At 44.5% G+C, this 17850-nt stretch overlaps 1 protein-coding gene across 1 annotated transcript in view; it reads left to right on the forward strand.

Moving 5' to 3' along the window:
* LOC139742939 (uncharacterized) overlaps nucleotides 1–17557 on the forward strand; it is a 97667-nt gene extending 80110 nt beyond the window's left edge. The window contains exons 7-19 of the mRNA XM_071653446.1: nucleotides 4769–5090; nucleotides 5181–5293; nucleotides 5673–5825; nucleotides 6424–6495; nucleotides 7279–7442; nucleotides 9903–10036; nucleotides 10528–10708; nucleotides 11206–11763; nucleotides 12219–12350; nucleotides 13013–13117; nucleotides 14106–14291; nucleotides 15098–15574; nucleotides 16060–17557. Of these exons, the coding sequence (XP_071509547.1) occupies nucleotides 4769–5090; nucleotides 5181–5293; nucleotides 5673–5825; nucleotides 6424–6495; nucleotides 7279–7442; nucleotides 9903–10036; nucleotides 10528–10708; nucleotides 11206–11763; nucleotides 12219–12350; nucleotides 13013–13117; nucleotides 14106–14291; nucleotides 15098–15574; nucleotides 16060–16676 (3214 nt within the window). The 3' untranslated portion in view covers nucleotides 16677–17557. The remainder of the gene's footprint in view (nucleotides 1–4768; nucleotides 5091–5180; nucleotides 5294–5672; nucleotides 5826–6423; nucleotides 6496–7278; nucleotides 7443–9902; nucleotides 10037–10527; nucleotides 10709–11205; nucleotides 11764–12218; nucleotides 12351–13012; nucleotides 13118–14105; nucleotides 14292–15097; nucleotides 15575–16059) is intronic.
* Nucleotides 17558–17850: the final 293 nt, after the last annotated feature.

Consider the following 17850-nt stretch of genomic DNA (forward strand, 5'->3'; position numbering starts at 1 on the left):
TTTCTTATTAAATCACTTCCACTTAAGTTCTTTTTTTTTGGGGGGGGGGGGGGGTGGGTTGGGAGGGGGACCTGTAGGAGAATGTTGTTTTTCCAACACACCTGTGTGTTTCAGTGGCGGAATATTCATGGAGTGTCCAGGATTAGTACGGATTATCATTCACATTCTAAAGTGGATCTCAATCGATCAAACCATCCCTAAACTGCAACATGCTGCTTACATGTATAACCTCTGTAATTACATCATGTTGTCAGTTCATTGACATTGTATCCCAACCCTTCCTCTACCCCCCCCCCCCAAAAAAAAAAAACCAACACATTGAAAATTCATGAAGAACGGCTGTGCTCCGATGCAACTCTGTTGATCGCCAAGGGACTCTTCAAGGGTCATTGCCAACATACAAGTTACTCAAGTTAGTCAAAATGGACAACGCCTCATGCGCGACATTCACACAAGATTTACTCACGCTGATGGTGAACGAATGCACTGATTTCATCAGGAGAGAAAATGTCATACACTGTGACGTGCATACACTGTATGAGTGTTTCTGCCGCGAATACCTGAACAGGAATTGTTTTTTTCTTGCAGAAGAATCTGGTGCGTAATAGATGTCAACTGTTAATGTGGAGTTGTATGTGTGTGTGTATGTGTGTGTGTATGTGTGTGTGTATGTGTGTGTGTTTTGTTGGTTGTCTCCAATGATGTATTGACATCAATCATCATCAAAGCTTGCTAGATCCATCTAGAATCCAGTGCTCCTCACACAACCACCACCCCCCTCCCCCCCCCCCCCCCCCCCCCCCCCCATCCCAGCAGCGCCTCTCTTGGGCCATTTTGCCCCCTCTATCTGGCAACACTTTCATAATGGCGAGAGAAAGAAGGGGAGCAAAGAGCTGGCGTGCGAAACCAGACCCGGCCACTAGCTCTTCATCCTCGCTGGTGACTAATAGATGATTAGCGTAGATGACCCATTTATCAGGTTTCGCCGAGATAAGGCGATCTGGAGATGAGGGGAAGGAAGAGGAGCTAACCCTCTTCAGCACCCATGGAGGAGATTGGCTGGTTTTCACCCCATTCCCTCTTCTCCATCAACCCTACCCTAACCCCCCCCCCCATTTCTTTTTTTTCTCGGTTAAAGATCTTTGAGGTAGCAGTGATTTGATGCGATGTCACTCGAACATACTCCGAGATTGGAAGGGATGGATTCATGAGGATACTTCCTCCGACAGAATCGTGTCGGGGTGCAAAGATGCAGGCGGAATGCATTTCTCATCCACGGCAGTATAATGATATGTGTGTTTGCAAGTCATCGCCCACAATGCAGCATTGATAAATTTTGTACATCAATGAATAAAAAAGAGCATCATAAACTTGTCCAAGAAAAGGAAATGAGAGGGGTAGCATGCAGTTTACGTAATGATTTGAAAGATACTAGTGGGCTTCCCTATAAGCAGGACATGAGGATATGAATATGCCCCAACTCCTTGTACTGTCCAAAGAACAAGCAGTCCTGTATAGCCGATCTTATTAACGGCAACAATGACGGATGTTAAACTGCTTGCTGGCACACTACCGTGCTATTGTTACACCTGCATCTAGACTCACATTTCCATGCTAGGTCAACCCTCTTGACTGTCTGTACTGACACCTTAGATTGTATTTAATGCCACATGCTGGTAGTGCTCTCACTTTGGAGTTTCTGTTGAGGGCCCAATTGGACAATATTTCTGAAAGTGGTCATACAAAAGGAAACAAAACAGTATTGATGCTCCCTTTTTTTGGGGGGGGGGGGGTGGGGGGAGGGGTTGCATTGGGTGGATGAGGTTTGGAAGGGAGCAGCTGTGCAGAGGTATGTGAAATATGCTTTACACAATGTTTTAATACCGATAGTATCGAATAATCCGCATTGTGTTCTACAAGAGCTTATGTCTATGCTCTCTCTCTCTCTTCATTTTTTTTTTTTTTTTTTTTTTTTTTTGGGGGGGGGGGGGGGTTTGTTCATTTAATCCTCTTTCACACGCAGAGTAAATGCTGCTAATTCTCAATGGCAGCACCTGCATGCTACACCAGCCATGCTTGACTATGTTAAATGTAATTGGTTCCCCCCGGGAAAAAAAAAGGAATAGAAAGAAAGAACAAAAAGTAAAGAATAAGGTGATGATATTATAATCGTAAATGCAAAGGGATACAGTGCCATTTACTCAATGTCATCTATCTTGTAAATCTGGTTGGTTTTGAAATATCAACTCCAATGCCATGTGAAATGTCGACAACTCATGGCCACCCATTCCATAGGGCTTGTCTGCCATTTTCCCCTCTAATTTTCTGATCTTTTCCCTCAATTTTTTTCAATCCTTCCACTTTGATTTTAGACCTCCAACCCCCCCCCCCCCCCCCCTTCTTGTTGCAACCCCATCACTTGGATTTTCCAGCTTTTTATACTCCATATGATAGCAAAATTTTTTCCAGACTTGGGAAGAGGCCAGCACTGAACTTAGGAAATACAAACTGTCAGAAAATAGGAAACGCATTCCCACAGAACTCTCAGCCAGAACCTGTGCCCACCTCTTTCATTAACCGCAGTGGCGTTCCGCGATGTAATCCCGAAAGGAGATCCGTGTGCGAACCTCATCAAAGGTGCGTTCCGTCCTTGGGCAAAGAGAATGGGGGTTCGATGTTTTTTTTGCATATTTTCACACCCTCGTGTTTGCACTTCCATCAAACTGCCGATACGCCTTGTGATCGTGCCTTTCTTTTTGAAAAACCTGCGTGACGGAGGTGAGAGGCGCTAGCGCATTCTAGCGATCACATAAGGACAAAAGATCCACCAAAGCACGACGATGCGTGCTATATTGAACTCTTGTCTTAAACTCGCTGGCATACCATGTTAGACATTCCCACCCACATTCAGATACGTCTGACAAATTTTCATGCCCTCACCTTTATTCATTATTAGGAGGAAAGACCAAAAAGACAAAAAGAGAGGCAAGCTAATTTGCCCATCATAACTGACTACATTTATCTTTCTGTGACTAGTGGTATCTCTGTATAGAATTCACCGAATGTCATGTGATTGCCTGGAGCTTGAATTCATACCTCTTGGTTTTTTGTCCTAGTATTCCTTCTTCTTTTTTTTCAATGTTAGCCATTTTTTTTCCATCAACTCTGCTGCGAGTTTCCAACCTGGTGATTGTGCCATTGAAGGCTCCCTGATGCTTCCTGCTCATTCGTTCCATCACGGATGTCGTGGGCTAATGTACAGTGTCTGTGTGATCTGAGGATAGCGGCCATTGCTCTCTCTTTCCCCCACAAAACCCCTTGTAAAGCCACAAACCAATGATTAAAATTAGCTGGGAGCAAAAAAACCGCAGACACTGACCGATTCCCAAGACCTCTGTCACATTCTGATGTGTCTGATACAACTGTATAGTTCATTCCTTATGTTCCTTTTTTCTTTTCAAGCAGCGAGTTTGCCTGCTTTGGTCATGACTGCATTCAGCTACAGGTGTCGCATGTCGGGCATTTGAATCCCGTGAAAATAATTGAGTTTGGATTGGTCAAGGCTGCCTTGTCAGTAAGACCAGAAATAGATTGACCCTCTTCTTGTCTGCAGGGCTGCTTTCAGGTTAAAAATTGGAACTTTAATTGGAAGGTTAAAAATCAGTTTGGCTGTCTTTATGAAGTAGAGCCTAATATTTATGTGTATTGTGCAACTTGTCACCTCACATTGGAATGCAAGCAATGTTTGCTCTTCATTTGCATGTTCCGTTCAATTTCCTATTGTTGCATAAGCATTCGGCTGTAAAACTTGATATATCTGATAAATATCCTTGACTCAAAATCCTTTTTTTTTGTGTGTATTTGTTTTTCATTTGGTGGAAGTGACGCTAACATTTCACAACACCTATTGCAGTTTGAGACAGTGTGTGTGTGTGTGTGTGTGTGTATCCTGGAGTTTTGGTTTGGGAAGGAGGAGGGATAATGTAGGGTGACTGCAAAACTCTTAAAAAAAAAAAAAATTAAATCACCTTTTGAAGCGGGAATAAACAGGAAAAGATTCATGGCTTTTGAACTCGGTTGTGGATGTTGTTGCTTCGTAGTTTTTGGATCTCTCGGTTGGGGGCTGATCCCCGGACTTTGGCGATAATCCTTGGATGCTGATGATGCGGAACGAACCACCTTCCTCGCCAGATGTTGGTGTCACAAGGCGTGGAATCTGCAATTTTCATCCATACCTGTACAATTTCAGCCTCTCAATTTTTGTCTGTCATCGCCTGGCATGTTTCCTCTCCCTCTCCTCATCCCAAGGTTAAGGTTGCTCCGCTGGGCAACTGGCAAGCTAGCAGTGATCTTCTTCAGAGCACCCCTCATCCTGTCCACAGATTTAGGCAGTGACCCATCATGATTTTAGCTATTCAGCAGCCCACCTTTTTTTTTTTTTCATTATATAAAGGACAGGTCAGAAGGGTTGGAACTTCCAATGATAGAGGACAGTTTTCTCTCTTATGGCATGACTTAATTATCTTTTGTGCCTTTTTAATTTTAGTCTCCCCCCACCTATGGTATTCTTCCTTGTGATCTGCATTAATTCTCCAGATAAAGCAAAACACAAAAACTGTTTTGAATCTTAAATATCTTTGGTGATGTGAAACAGGACTGACAAACTGATGTCCAGCATATCAAAATGATTATATGCAAATTATGATATGACATCACAAGCAGCAGAGATCAAACGACTCATCCTTTCTCTGTTTTGCTTTTTATACAGAGAGCTGAGTCGCAATGAGCTGACCACAGTAGACAGTCTGGTCTTCAGTGGCCTGGACTCTCTGGAGGAGCTGAACCTTGAACGCAACCACCTGGCCGAGCTGATGGACGGTGCCTTCTACGGCCTCAACTCCATCCAGCAACTGGACCTGGACGGCAACGAACTGACCTCCATCAGCCGCCGCTGGCTCTTCGGTCTCGAGTCCCTGCTCCACCTCTCCGTGGCCCACAACCGCATCAACGAGACCAAGGCCCTAGGCTGGGACTTCTGCCCCCAGCTGGAGTACCTGAACCTGGCCTACAACAGGCTGACCAGTCTGGAGGCGGAAGAAGAGGAGGAGGAAGGTGGAGAGCGGGGCCTGGAGGGCGGGACTGGGGCCGGTGGTCCTAACGCCGGCAACAGGATGGGGGAGACGTCGGGGGTGGCGCCCTGGCCACCCCTCCTACGGGAGCTGTACATCAACCACAACCGCATCACCCAGGTGGCCGACAGAGCCTTCGTCCAGCTCAATATGCTGCAAGTCCTGTAAGTGGTCATCGTAGGACTTGATAACTTGGTAGTTTGTTATCTTGTAACTTGACAGGCGATATCCCGAAATTCCCTTCAATAAACCTCTCTTCCTTGCTCTCTTCCCCTCCCTCTTTCTCTTGTGTTGTGTGTAGAATAAAATCTATGTTCGTTGAAACATGAGGTTTGGTTATTTGTGTGCATGGCTCTTGTGATGCTGTAGATATAAGTGTAAGGCATCGTCGTAAGTGTTAGTGTAAGGCATTGTCGTAAGTGTTAGTGCAAGGCATTGCCGTGAGTGTTAGTGTTAGGTGTAATTGCAAGCACACATTGGATGAACAGGGAGGAAAACACTTGGATCTCATGTCTGTTGTGTTTTTCTTTCCCCCTCCCACAGTGATCTGAGTGACAATGACATTGCCTGGACGGTGGAGGACATGACGGGTGCTTTTGATGGCCTAGAGTCCCTGCAGAGACTAGGGCTGGCCAACAACCAGATCAACTCCATCGCCAGGAGAGCCTTCAATGGACTCGCCAACCTCCAGTCGCTGTGAGTACTCGGTCACTGTCAGGAGTGTCGCTAGCTCCAAGGATGGGGTTGACTGATGATGTGGAAAGTGATGAAGAATCCATCCTGATGATGATGATGGTGGTGGTGTGAATTAAGGCAACGATGATGATAGTGATGATGAAATTGAGGATGATGATGATGATGTGAAAGATGCGGTAGTCATGGAAATGGTAGTGACCAAAAGGATAATAATGGATTTGACCCTGGTGATGATAAATGTGACGATGATGATGATGATGAATATCAGGAGGATGGTAGTGATGAGTTAACATGAGAACAAGAGTTTAGATCCCAGTAAATTTGTGTGTTAATCATCCACAAGTGACCGTGATATTGCCATGGCAACATGTCAACAAACTGTAAGCATGTTGAAATAAGTGCCAAGAATGATAGTGTTGTTAGTCCTAGAAGTTGTTTCTGCAGACCTCCTTTATTCGAGCAAGAATAGAGATTGCATATTGGCACTGTCGTATTGTAGCAGTGATATATGTAGTGTAAGAAATGGAGAAGCATGTGAAGTTGTAATGTTTTTTGTTCACAGCATGCTCTTTTTCCTCTTGTTGTATTTGTCTCCCAGGGATCTGGCTGGAAATCCAATTACCACCGTGGAGAATAACGTCTTTGAGGGCATGCCAGAGCTGAGTCAGCTGTAAGTAGTTTTGCTCACATAAAATTGAATGAATGGGACTGTTGCATTATAGTGTGGGACAAATATTGACCTCTCACGTTATTTTGTTTTGTTGCCTTACAAACGGTAACTTTCACCTGATATATGTATAATTTGATAAAGGAATGTTTTGACTACCAATGGCTTCATCATTACCTGCCTTGGAGTATGACAAAATCTGGTTACTGTAAACCATAAATTTTTGCTTGCATGAAACTTTCATGAATTTTGCAAGGAGCCAGGATTCACAAGAGTAAAATAGATGAGAAAGTTTTTTGTCAAAGTAATGCAGTTAATACCAGTACAATGCTTAACACCATCATGATCAGCAATCACCAAAAGTTTCATGCCACGAAAAAGGTTGTAGGCTCCTATTTGCGAAAGTTTCATGCTAAGGAAATTTCTGGTGTTACACTTACTGTATTCTGCCACAGTGAATGTCTCTTTGCAATGTTTAAACATTGTTTCACCAGAATTGAGCATTTATTGTTAATAGATCTCTGACCCTTGCATGTCATCTGGGAGGCATTTCATCAAGCGTTTTCTCAGATTTTTATCTTTTGACAAATTTGCTCTCAGTCAGTCATGATCAAGGATTTCAGTAGCTTAAAACAGTTTGTGAGAAAAAAATGTGCGACAAAACGCTTCGTGAAATGCCCCCGTGGGAGCCCAATTCTGGAAAAACAAAAACAGAACAAAAGCAACAACAATAGAGAAACAATTTGTCTTTAATTATTTCTTCATCTGTCTTTCTTCTTTTCACAGACTGGTGAACAGTTCCAGCATGGTGTGTGACTGTCAGATATCATGGTTCCCCACCTGGCTGCAGGCGCAGAATCTGGAGGCGGGCGTGGACGGTCGGTGTGATCATCCGGCCGTCCTGCACGGTTCCAACATCTTCAGCGTGGCCGCAGAGGACTTCACTTGTGGTGAGCTGTCATCCCAAGCTGCAGCTTTTTTTTGGGGGGGGGGGGAGGGGGGAGATTTTGTTTTCTGTTGTATCAAGGCTCCCTATTTTGTCAGAAATGTTGCCAACAACTTTGCCAGTTTCGTGCAACATTTTTCGAGCAGTGAGGGACCTATTGTATGGACTACTATGCCATTTTGGTGTTTTACTATCCAATGAGGCGCGTGTAATTTTGATGTGATAGGCTTGTAAAGGGAAGAAATGAAAAGAGGCTGGGATCTGCTTGGCACGCACAGCTGTGCTGGCATTTTCAAAATACCTGTTGCACCAAGTTGTCATTTTCTGAAGTTAGTCAAACTTTGGAAATGCTGCCGAATTATTTTGGTTTGCTTTCGATAAAGAATTGTGTGGTAAAGGTAGACTTCTATAACTGTCACATTTGGATATTGGTCATGTAGATGTATGTAGATGTCATGCAGATGTAGATGTCATACACCTTGGATGGTGGTGACAAAATTGGTCATGACACCACATGTGCAAAAGCCCCGTTGGGGGGGGGGGGGGGGAGGGGAGACATTGCCATTTTTTTTTGTTCACAAAGAATCAAGAAAGAATTCTAGAATGGAGTAGCACTCTTGATCTCTCTCCCCAAACCCTTCCCCCTCCCCCAACCCCACCCCACCAAGCGGTGAGGAGGGTTGATCCGACGATGATCCAATCACTGCTAAAGGTAGAACACATTTTTGGCTCTCGACTGAAGGGTGGATCATCTTCCCCTTCCCCTGCCCCCCCCCCCCCCTCCACCCCTCCCAACCCTTCTATCCCTCTACTGACCCGAGCTCTATCTCACATGGCATGTGTCCTATATCTGTCTGCTTTTCCTCTCCGCAGCCTGTCCTTGTTCTGTCCACTTAACCTCATTTTCCGGCTCAGTCTCCGAGAAATAAAAAGGGGGGAAAAAAGATCAGCGAAAATTGACAGGCTGCGCAAATTTCAGCAACTCTGCTGTCTCCTTCTTGCTCTTGGTTTTCAAACGCTATACTCGTCGTCTTCTTCTGTTTTCTTCTTGTGCGTCACTTGCAATTCAGATCTTTATATCGCTTTTTTCTCGCCTATCTCTGTGTTCATCTTTTCACAGCCTTGTCCCATGTCTTTCTGCTACTTCCTTTTCTCTTGCCCCCCCCCCCCCCTTTCCCTCATTTTTCCCCCTCTCTCTCTTCTCTCCTTTTCCTGTGCTTCCATGGTTCCCAGTGAAGCTGTTGTCTCAGGGAATTGTCATTTGAGGAGAAAAAGAAGTGGGGGGATAAAGTTGAAGTAATGCTGATGCCGAGGATGATCCTTGAAGCACCAGATGATGCTTGCTTATTGAGTGTTTACTGCTTTTCCTCACCCAAGTCGAAATCAAAATTGTCGCGCCTAAATGGCAAAGGAACAACGTCTTTGAGTGTGCTTGAGTTTTGTGTTGAAAACACATCCACAAAAAAAGAGAAAAATGTCAACAACAAAAAAGGGAGGGCTGGAGCTGAGGATTCATTATTTCTTTCTTTGTTGCCTGCATGAAGTAGAGTGGTCACTTGAGCACTTGGTTAGTTTTGCTCACCATTGTCGATTAGAAAGTGATTATTGAAGTGGACATGCTTTGGGATTCTTCGAGAATAATTGCATGAAATGAAAGGGTCATTCTCATTGGAAAGAGTAACCAAATTGAGGGATAGTTTCAAGACTATGCGTCATTGTGCAAGACTTTGTAGTCAAGATGTTCTAGGAGGTAGTTAAATAAGAATATGATGAGATTATGTACCATGTATTCAAGATGTTTTGGGACGTAGTTAAATCAGACCTGTTTTTATGACCTCTATTTATGTCAATAACAGACAAGAAATGATGTGTGAATTCACCCCTCAGCACTTGGGTCAAACTTTCCTAATTCTTTAATCTTTGTCTTTATCATCTTTAATAATGTCCCCTCCTCCTCTGTCTCTTTTTTTATTGCCTAGTGAGCTTGAAAACATGTTGTCATCCAAGTACATAGTCATCCCTCTGCTCCTCAAGATTTATCATGTGTTTGTTTGTTTGTTTTTTTCATCCATTCCATCTTCAATACTTTGGATGTTTTCTGCATCCTTAGACTCGCTAGACAGTCTTTTTGTTGGTAATCACTCCTGACAAGATTCACTGTTGTGGTTGGATATTTGATATGCTCACTTTGAGTGTTTGAAGATTGGAAATTGTCATCTTGGCGGTGTTATTTATCTCAGTACCTCATTTTTTAGATTGCACTCTCCTTTGTTAAGCATCAACAGCTATTCAGATACAATTCTTCCTTAGCTCTCATTGTCCATCTAAATCTCTGTTTTGTCTCAGGCTTCTGACTTTTCTCCAGAATCTTTTTAGGACAGTCTCTCATTATCCCTGATTATTTTTTGTGTGTGTTTGAATGATTTTTGTTTCTGACTCATTCCATCTTTTGTTCGTGTTGCAGATGATCGTCTGAAACCATTTATCATCCGAGAGCCAGATGTGGTGACGTCACTGAGAGGGGACAACGTTTCCTTGATCTGTACCGCTGGAAGCACGAGTGACACGCCAGTCAAGTTTGTGTGGAAGAAAGACAGGGTGGGTGGTTTTTGTGTGACATACAGAATATTTTATGTGTAATGCACATACTTTTGCCCAGAGAACTGTGTGTCATAGAATGATGACCTACTCAGAAATTGAGTTGGCTATCTCTCTCTCTCTCTCTCAGTAGAAGTTTGACATGTAAAGCAAGTGCTTTATTGTTTGATAATTCAAATGAATTGAATTGATACAATCTGGGGCTAATGATGTGTGATGACTCGTCACAATTTTAACAGTCTTCTCTGTATGGAGTGACAAATACTACTGCATTCGAGTGTAAGATTTACTGTCATTCACCAGCTTCATTCGGAAAACAATATTTACCAATATTTTTTTTTCAATGGTGATGTGTAACAATAAACCGTGCTATGGTTTGATTAGAGATAGTCAAGGATAAATATTGTTGTCAGTAGCACCAATGTGCACACAACAAGGATTTCATCCTCAATTATTATTGTTGCTGATCTTGACCCACCCCCAAAATCCAGACCATCCTGGAGGCTGCCAACACCATCTACTACGAGCGGCTGAACCCGAACCGCGTCAATGAGTACACGTCGGTGCTGAGCCTTCCCCACATCCGAGAGGAGGAGGAGGGGCGCTACCAGTGCATCATCTCCAATGAGTTTGGCTCCACCTACTCCAAGAAGGCCAAGGTCACCGTGCACAGTGAGTTTTTGCATGTGTGGGGGGGGGGGGGGGGGGGGGGGGAGGGGGGCAATCCTCTCCCCCGCCCCTACCCCTTGCCTCTACCTCAGTGACTCCCATCTCCCTCTCTGCCTCTTGATTCATTCTTTCTCCTAATATCATTTGCTCATTGCAGTTTGTCAGAATTTTACATGTGCCGGGAAGTATAACATCGTTTTTGTGGAGCATTTTTTATTTTCAAGACCTTGATTTTGCTTTTGTCTAGCTTTTTGTATGTTCAAGACCTTGATTTTTTTAGATATTTGTTAATGTTGGCATTGGGGGGAAAAATAGAGCATGGGGTAATTGGGAGCTTTATGAGGTCATGAAACGGATAGATGCACAAAATCTCTTATTTTAAACGATGTTTGCTTGGAAAGTTTTTATTGAAATCAGAGTGCGGTCTTGAAAGTATCATGTGATTTTTATAATGTACTATTTGATTAATCTGTTTCTCTTTGCCTTTGCTTCCTGTCTAGTCTTCCCATCATTCACCAGCACACCGATTAACATCAATGTCCAAGTGGGGGGCGTTGCCAATCTCCCGTGTGCCGCAGTGGGTCACCCGACTCCAAAGATCGCCTGGCAGAAGGACGGCGGCATCAACTTCCCCGCCGCCCGGCAGCGCCGCTTCAAGCTCAACGAGAAGCTGGAGCGGTTCTACATCGACGACGTGCAGATGATCGACACCGGCGTCTACACCTGCACCGCCCACAACGCCGCTGGCACCATCAGCACCAACGCCAGCCTGACGGTGCTGGAGCAGCCATTCTTCACCCGGCAGATGAAGGATTTGAGCGTCACTGTTGGTGAGCCAGCGGTGCTGGAGTGCAACGCAGAGGGAAGTCCGCGCCCCAACATTCGGTGGTTCAAAGATGGGGTTGCGTTTGTGCCGGGCGAGGGGACGCACCTGACTGACTTTGACCGGTACCTGATCATCATGAACGCCGAGAGTTCCGACAGTGGCAGCTATGTCTGCGAGGCATCCAACATGCTTGGAATTCAGACCGATGGTGCTAAACTGACCGTCAGAAAGAGTAAGTCTACAAGGAGCTGCAATCATACACTTCTTGACGTAGTCATTTAATTTCTGCTCAGTGACTCTTGAGAAATGGTTTTTTTGTTTTATTTTGTTTTTGCATTTCACCAACTGCATTCAACAGTCACCATTTTAGCCATTTTATAGAGGCACTAAAATTACTGAAATGAACCCATAGTAGTTTGTGAGACTAAGACCTTAATGAATCCAACCTATGGCATCCATTCTGAATATTGCTTTTTGTATTTAATTGATTGTAAATAGAATCATTGCATTTCTTTTCATGAGTTGACTGTGTCTAGCTTAATTTCATCACAGAGTTTTCTTGCAGCTAACTGACCTTATCAGGTATATTCTAATACAGCTTCTAGTCAGTATACCGTAGCGAAACACTTGCTGTTTAAGGTCAATGTTGAGATGCAGTCACTATATCGCTCCTTCTCTCCAACGTAGACACTCAGACGATCTGGAACATGACCACCACCACTATCATCATTGTGGTAGTCATCTGCTGTGTGATGGGGACTTCACTCATCTGGGTGGTCATCATCTACCAGACCCGAAGGCGGCCCAAGAGATTTCGAGGTGAGCGGGGCGAGGAATCAATCTCCCTTTTTGCTCTCGATAAATCACAGCAAGTATTGTATAGTGCCATGCTTCTCGACTGCATTGAACCTGAGGCTCACTCTGGCTCCTAATTTTTTTGAGGCCCACCAAGATCAAGTATGAATCTTTGTCATTTTATTTGTGGCTGACATCATGGCCCACCTGTGAGAGCATCGCAGCCCACTGGTTGAGAAGCACCGGTGTAGTGTATACACCATCAATATTTCATGAGCATCATCATTGCGACTAGGAACTTGGAAGACCATTTTATGTTCAGGAACCACAAGAACAGAATGAGAAATGGGAGTCATCCCTCTTCAAGAGGCAAAGTGAAGCCTAATCGAGCAAAGCAGTCTCTTCTACTTATGAATGACAGTGAGCATGGCTTTGGGTCCCTCCACGATGCTCGATGTGATATGAAAACACATATGAGCATTCAAAAGTGATTGGAGAAAAATTGAGAGTCCTGAATCCAAACTCAGATGGAAAACCTTTCTGTGGCAAACATGGTAGTTAGTTTTTGCCATGATCTGTTTGTGATGTGTACAAATGTATGTAGCAATGCAGTTATGATAACAATACTATCAGGTATTAATGTGCATTCTATGTGCTGGTTTTCCTCCCCCGTCTGCCTTCTCTAGTTGCAGAGACCCATGTTGTTCCGGCAGAGATCCCCAGCTCCACCCTGAACGGCTCGTCGGAGGGCACCATTCACCAAGAAACAAGCAGTGGTGTATCCAGCGCAGGTGAGTCCCTCTTGTCCCGCCACCGAATAAAATTGCTCTAATGGAGCAAATGTGATAACGCCCAAATCATTGCATTAAAGGGTGTGTACAGTTCTGGTCGAGGTGAGAATTTAGCATTTAACGTTTTGCGAGATATTCAGAAACCACTCTATGAGATGTCAAAGAGCATGCAATTCTAAGGGGTATCAAAAGTTTATTTGATGAAAATCGGTTTTGAAATGGCCGAGATATCCAAAAACAAGGTGAAACAAAGAGATCCTGATAAAAGGCGTGGCCTGTCGCCTTTCATTATTATCACTTTTTTGGATATCTCAGCCATTTGAAAACCAATTTTCGTCAAATAAACGTTGAATCCTTCATAAAATTACATGCTCTTTCATATTTCATAAGAGGTTTCTCATTATCTCACTTATGAATGTTCAAAACATGAATCCCCACCTCAACCGGTACTGTACAATCCCTTTAAACCTTATTTCTCAGTGCATTCACAAAATAACCCTAAGTAAGACCATAGAGGCCTTGGTATTATCCTCGCATGCATAGTGTTCCTCGGGCAGAAACATGCGGTCGACATGCATACAGGCCCAAATGTGCAGCAAGTGACACATTTCATATACATCCCGAACATGAAAATACTAGAGTGGGACCGGCTAGCATGAAAGTGAAAATACTCAGGGGACCACAATGCTTTTTAGTGCTGGCTGATGGGATATGTCTTGTTTCTAGGAGATCCAAGGGTGATTGCAGTTTACGATGGCCAATGCTTGCATCGATGAATTTCTTTGTGGTTGGTGTGCAGTGTGAGTTAAACATCTCATTTTTGACATGTACTGCCATTTGGGTTTTGCATTAGACAGACTTCCTTTGTAACGCAGGTGTATGCCAGCCATGGAAAGTCCTGCTGAAATTTGCTGCTTTCATTTTTCCCCACTTGAATCATATCCCCCAACCTTGATTGATTTGTTTTTTTTTCCCCGCCATCACACAGCAACCGACAAGTACCAGGGGGACAACGTCAGCGACTGCGACTCCCTGGACGGACCGCTGGGCAAGCTCAGCACCTTCAAGTTTCCCAGCCGGGTGCGCATGGCGGCCATTTTCCCCAGCGAGACTCAGATGCAGGACCCACCGGAGCTGGACATGTGCGGACCCAAGCACCGCTGTAGCATGACCGGTAAGCAGACTAGCCACATTCAGCACAGATCATTACCCACATGGGGTCCCTGTGCAATCTCTCGCCAGCAGAGGGCAGCAGACACCAGTGTGCTAAAGCCCCATAGCATACACAGTGTGTAGCTGTTAATTTGCTTCCAGACAGCCCCATATTATGTCTGCAGAAGCAGATTCTGCCAGAATACACCCAATGTACATAGAATGCATACTGCATTTGTTTTCAGCAGTGTTTTGTCTATTAGCAAATTGCACTAGTCAAGGTTTTTGAGCTGTGCAGTAATTCCAGTGTTAAGCGTACTCACAAAAGTTATCATCATGATCATGACACAACTAATTAGTATATGAAATTACGTATACATGGAACAATATCAGAGCTTGTCCTAGATATGAATGCATTTCCATAAGTAAAGCATCTCAAAGCAAAATATGTAGAATGCTTTTTGTATTCATCAGCTATATTCCACTGAAGCAGGTGTAGCATGTTGTTTTGTCATAGAGTGTGAATGCTGCCATGTCTATGTTTTAACGAGTTTATGTTGAAGTTGATGTCCCTTATCCTTTCTTGGCAATATGTGCACAAATTTCGCACAAAAACCTATGAGCAGGTAATATAATGTGCCATGCAGAGTGTTAAAAAAGATTAAATAAGACTGAGGTTATAATGACACAGAGAAAAGTGTGGTATTCAACAATGGTTTGTTGTGTAGTAAATCATTATGCTTTTGTTGAGATCAACAAAAATTTTTTGGGTTATAGTCATGATTTTTTTAGAACAGATTTGATGACCCAGGAATTTTTCTTTATCAGATAACACCCACCGCAGCAGCTTAGACCGATACTGCCTGACAGACTCCGTAAGCGAGGCAGACCACAACACCTTGGAAAGGCGGGGTCAGCTCATCGCCCCACCCTGCTGCGGCCTTGCCGGGCGCTCGCTAGACAGTGCAATCAACAAGCACCCGTATCTCCACCATGGGGTGGGGGGCCGCGGGGGGCGGATGACTCACCCCGACCGCACCCGCAGCGACGGGGAGGATGCGGAGATCGAGGAGGAGGAGGAGGACGATGAAGATGTTTTCCAGGACGAGGCGACCAGGGACCGGTTGCAGCGGGAGCGGCTGCTGACCAACTCGGATGAGGGGCTGGGCAGCCAGACCGCCTCGCCGGTCAACCGGCAGAACCACCACCGCCACCACCCTTCGCCGCAGTGCTGTCATTCCTATACCTCAGTGTCGTCGCCCAACGGTCGGTGCACCTCACCAAGCAGCTTTAAAATACCTCATGGTGAGTACGGACCAGGTTTCTGCAGGTCCTAACTGATTTTATCCACATCCACTCAGTCTAACCAAAAAAATGCAAGAATATGATATAGATATATGATATATACACTGAGTCAGTTACAAGACTTACTTGCTGTGATCTGGTCTGTAGAGCAAGAAGTGCAATTTGTGTTCTTAAGTAACAATAAAGCAAGACCTTGAGAGTCCTCTCACTGACCCAAAGTCAAATTCACTTGGTTGCGGACAGGAAGTGTTCCTATGGGCTTAAAAAAGTGGTATTAATGCCCTCATGAATTTAGATTGACAGTTTTTGTCTGTTGATATGCAGCAAAGTGTTAATGACCTCCCAAATTCTGTATAGAAAATTAGCTATTATCAGTTATGCTGTTGATATCGAGTAAGCAACCTGTTGCATTGTGAGTGGATGATATGAGATTGTGAGTCTGACTGATGGAGCTATTTGGATCTCTTTGTCCTCTATCCTGGCAGAACATGAACAGAGCAGAGATCTCTGCCCAGCGATGACCATGTCATCTTCATCGTTGCCGTGCAACGGGAGGATCCCTACCATGCACCTGTACGAGAACCCGACGACAGGCGTCCACAATCAAGATAGAGACTTGATCTCCGGCCACCATCTGTGCCGGAGCCACAATCATGTAAATAGTGCAAGCAGTGTGAGTGGCGGCGGGGTGAATATCAACAACAACAGCAACAACAACCACTGCCACGTGGCACCTGCCAGCCCGACTGTCAGACAGTCGCACAGCATTCCCTCTGCAATAGCTTCCACCGGTGGCGACATGTCGCCGGGCATTGTGGCCCCGCTGTCGCCCACAGCCCACCTGTCGCCCACGCTGGGCGGCCACCAACATCTCCACCACTTCCCCCACCGCAACCAGCCGCCGCAGCAGCAGCAGCATCACTGCAACGGCAAGTATCCCCGCCAGAACCAGCGACACTCGCGCCACGAGCGGCACCGCTCCGAGAAGAAAGGGGGCCAATCGATCCCACGAACTTCGTACCTGCCGGCGTCAAAGGCGCATCCGGCACATGCCTCAAATCGTGTGACGTCGCCAACATTAACATCCCCAGCGGAGGTCTGACGAGACCTTTTTTTTCTTCTTTTTTTTTTCCAAATTCCAAATGTGGAGATGTGGCCCCCCTGCAAATTCTGAAATGACAGCCAAATGCTTTTTGTGTGTGTGTGCAACAACCAGAGATGTCTAAAGCTAAATATATGATGTGAACATGGTTGCTATTATACTCATTATTTTCAACACTATGGATGCAAACAAGAAAAAAAAAGGAAGTAGTGGATTTATTCTTCCTTCTCACTTGTGAAAGATCCCCATGCTTCGAGAGAGAGAGAGCAGCACAATTTTTTCGTTCTTTTGTCGGTTACACCGCTTCGGCGCCAGATCTTTGCAGCACCACCGAATATTGCTTCCTGTGCCTGTTGTAGGAGCACAGGATTTTAGCGCTTAACGACGTCCTCACGCAACTTCGTCTTACCTTATCGCAATGGATATCCACCTTAACGTGATGCAATTGCCATTTAGAGGATATCAGTGAAACTATTAAAAAGAGGAAGGACTGAGTGCTGGGCAACGAGAGAACTGTCACAAGTTGAGCTTTTCTGCGTTGTTCCTTTTTCATTTTAACGCTAAGTTTGATATACTGTCACATCTGTATAGGATCTGAAATATCTCGTAAGTGCTATAAGTATGTCTGTCTGTACGTTATACCGTTACTGATCTTCCCTCGTTTGCAAGGCCAATTATTGCGGTGGCATCTTGTGCTGTCCTTTTGTGTAAGTGATCTGTTCACCCCGTCTTTTTGTTAAGGGATTCCTTTGTAATACTAGCCCTTGACATTGTGACGTAAACATAAGGGGCCTATGATAGCAAAAATGTTTGGTTTTTGGAATCATCTTCAACACATGCCATACAAGGCTCATCTTGTACCTATAAAACATTTCAACATACTGGTGCGCATTTAGCTCAAAGTCGAAAGAGAGAGTGATATGTTCAATCTTAACCCCCCCCCCCACCCCCCACAGTTTGATTCTGACAACACACACTTACAATTTTTCTACAAAGAGAATATTTCGTGTGGGACTTTATCCGAAAATGAAAATCTTGTCGAATCAGATTCGTGAGACCAGGAATTCAATCTGCCGTGACAACGTAAATGCATTAATCATAAACCGATTATGTGTCATGACTGCTCGTCAGTTGAATCCTGTCCAAGTCTTTCCTTTCCCACAACTCCTTCGGT

Source organism: Diadema antillarum, unplaced genomic scaffold, assembly GCF_040938485.1.
Source record: "Diadema antillarum isolate AM-2024a unplaced genomic scaffold, OU_Dant_1.0 seq00001039_RagTag, whole genome shotgun sequence".
Lineage (NCBI taxonomy): Eukaryota > Metazoa > Echinodermata > Echinoidea > Diadematoida > Diadematidae > Diadema > Diadema antillarum.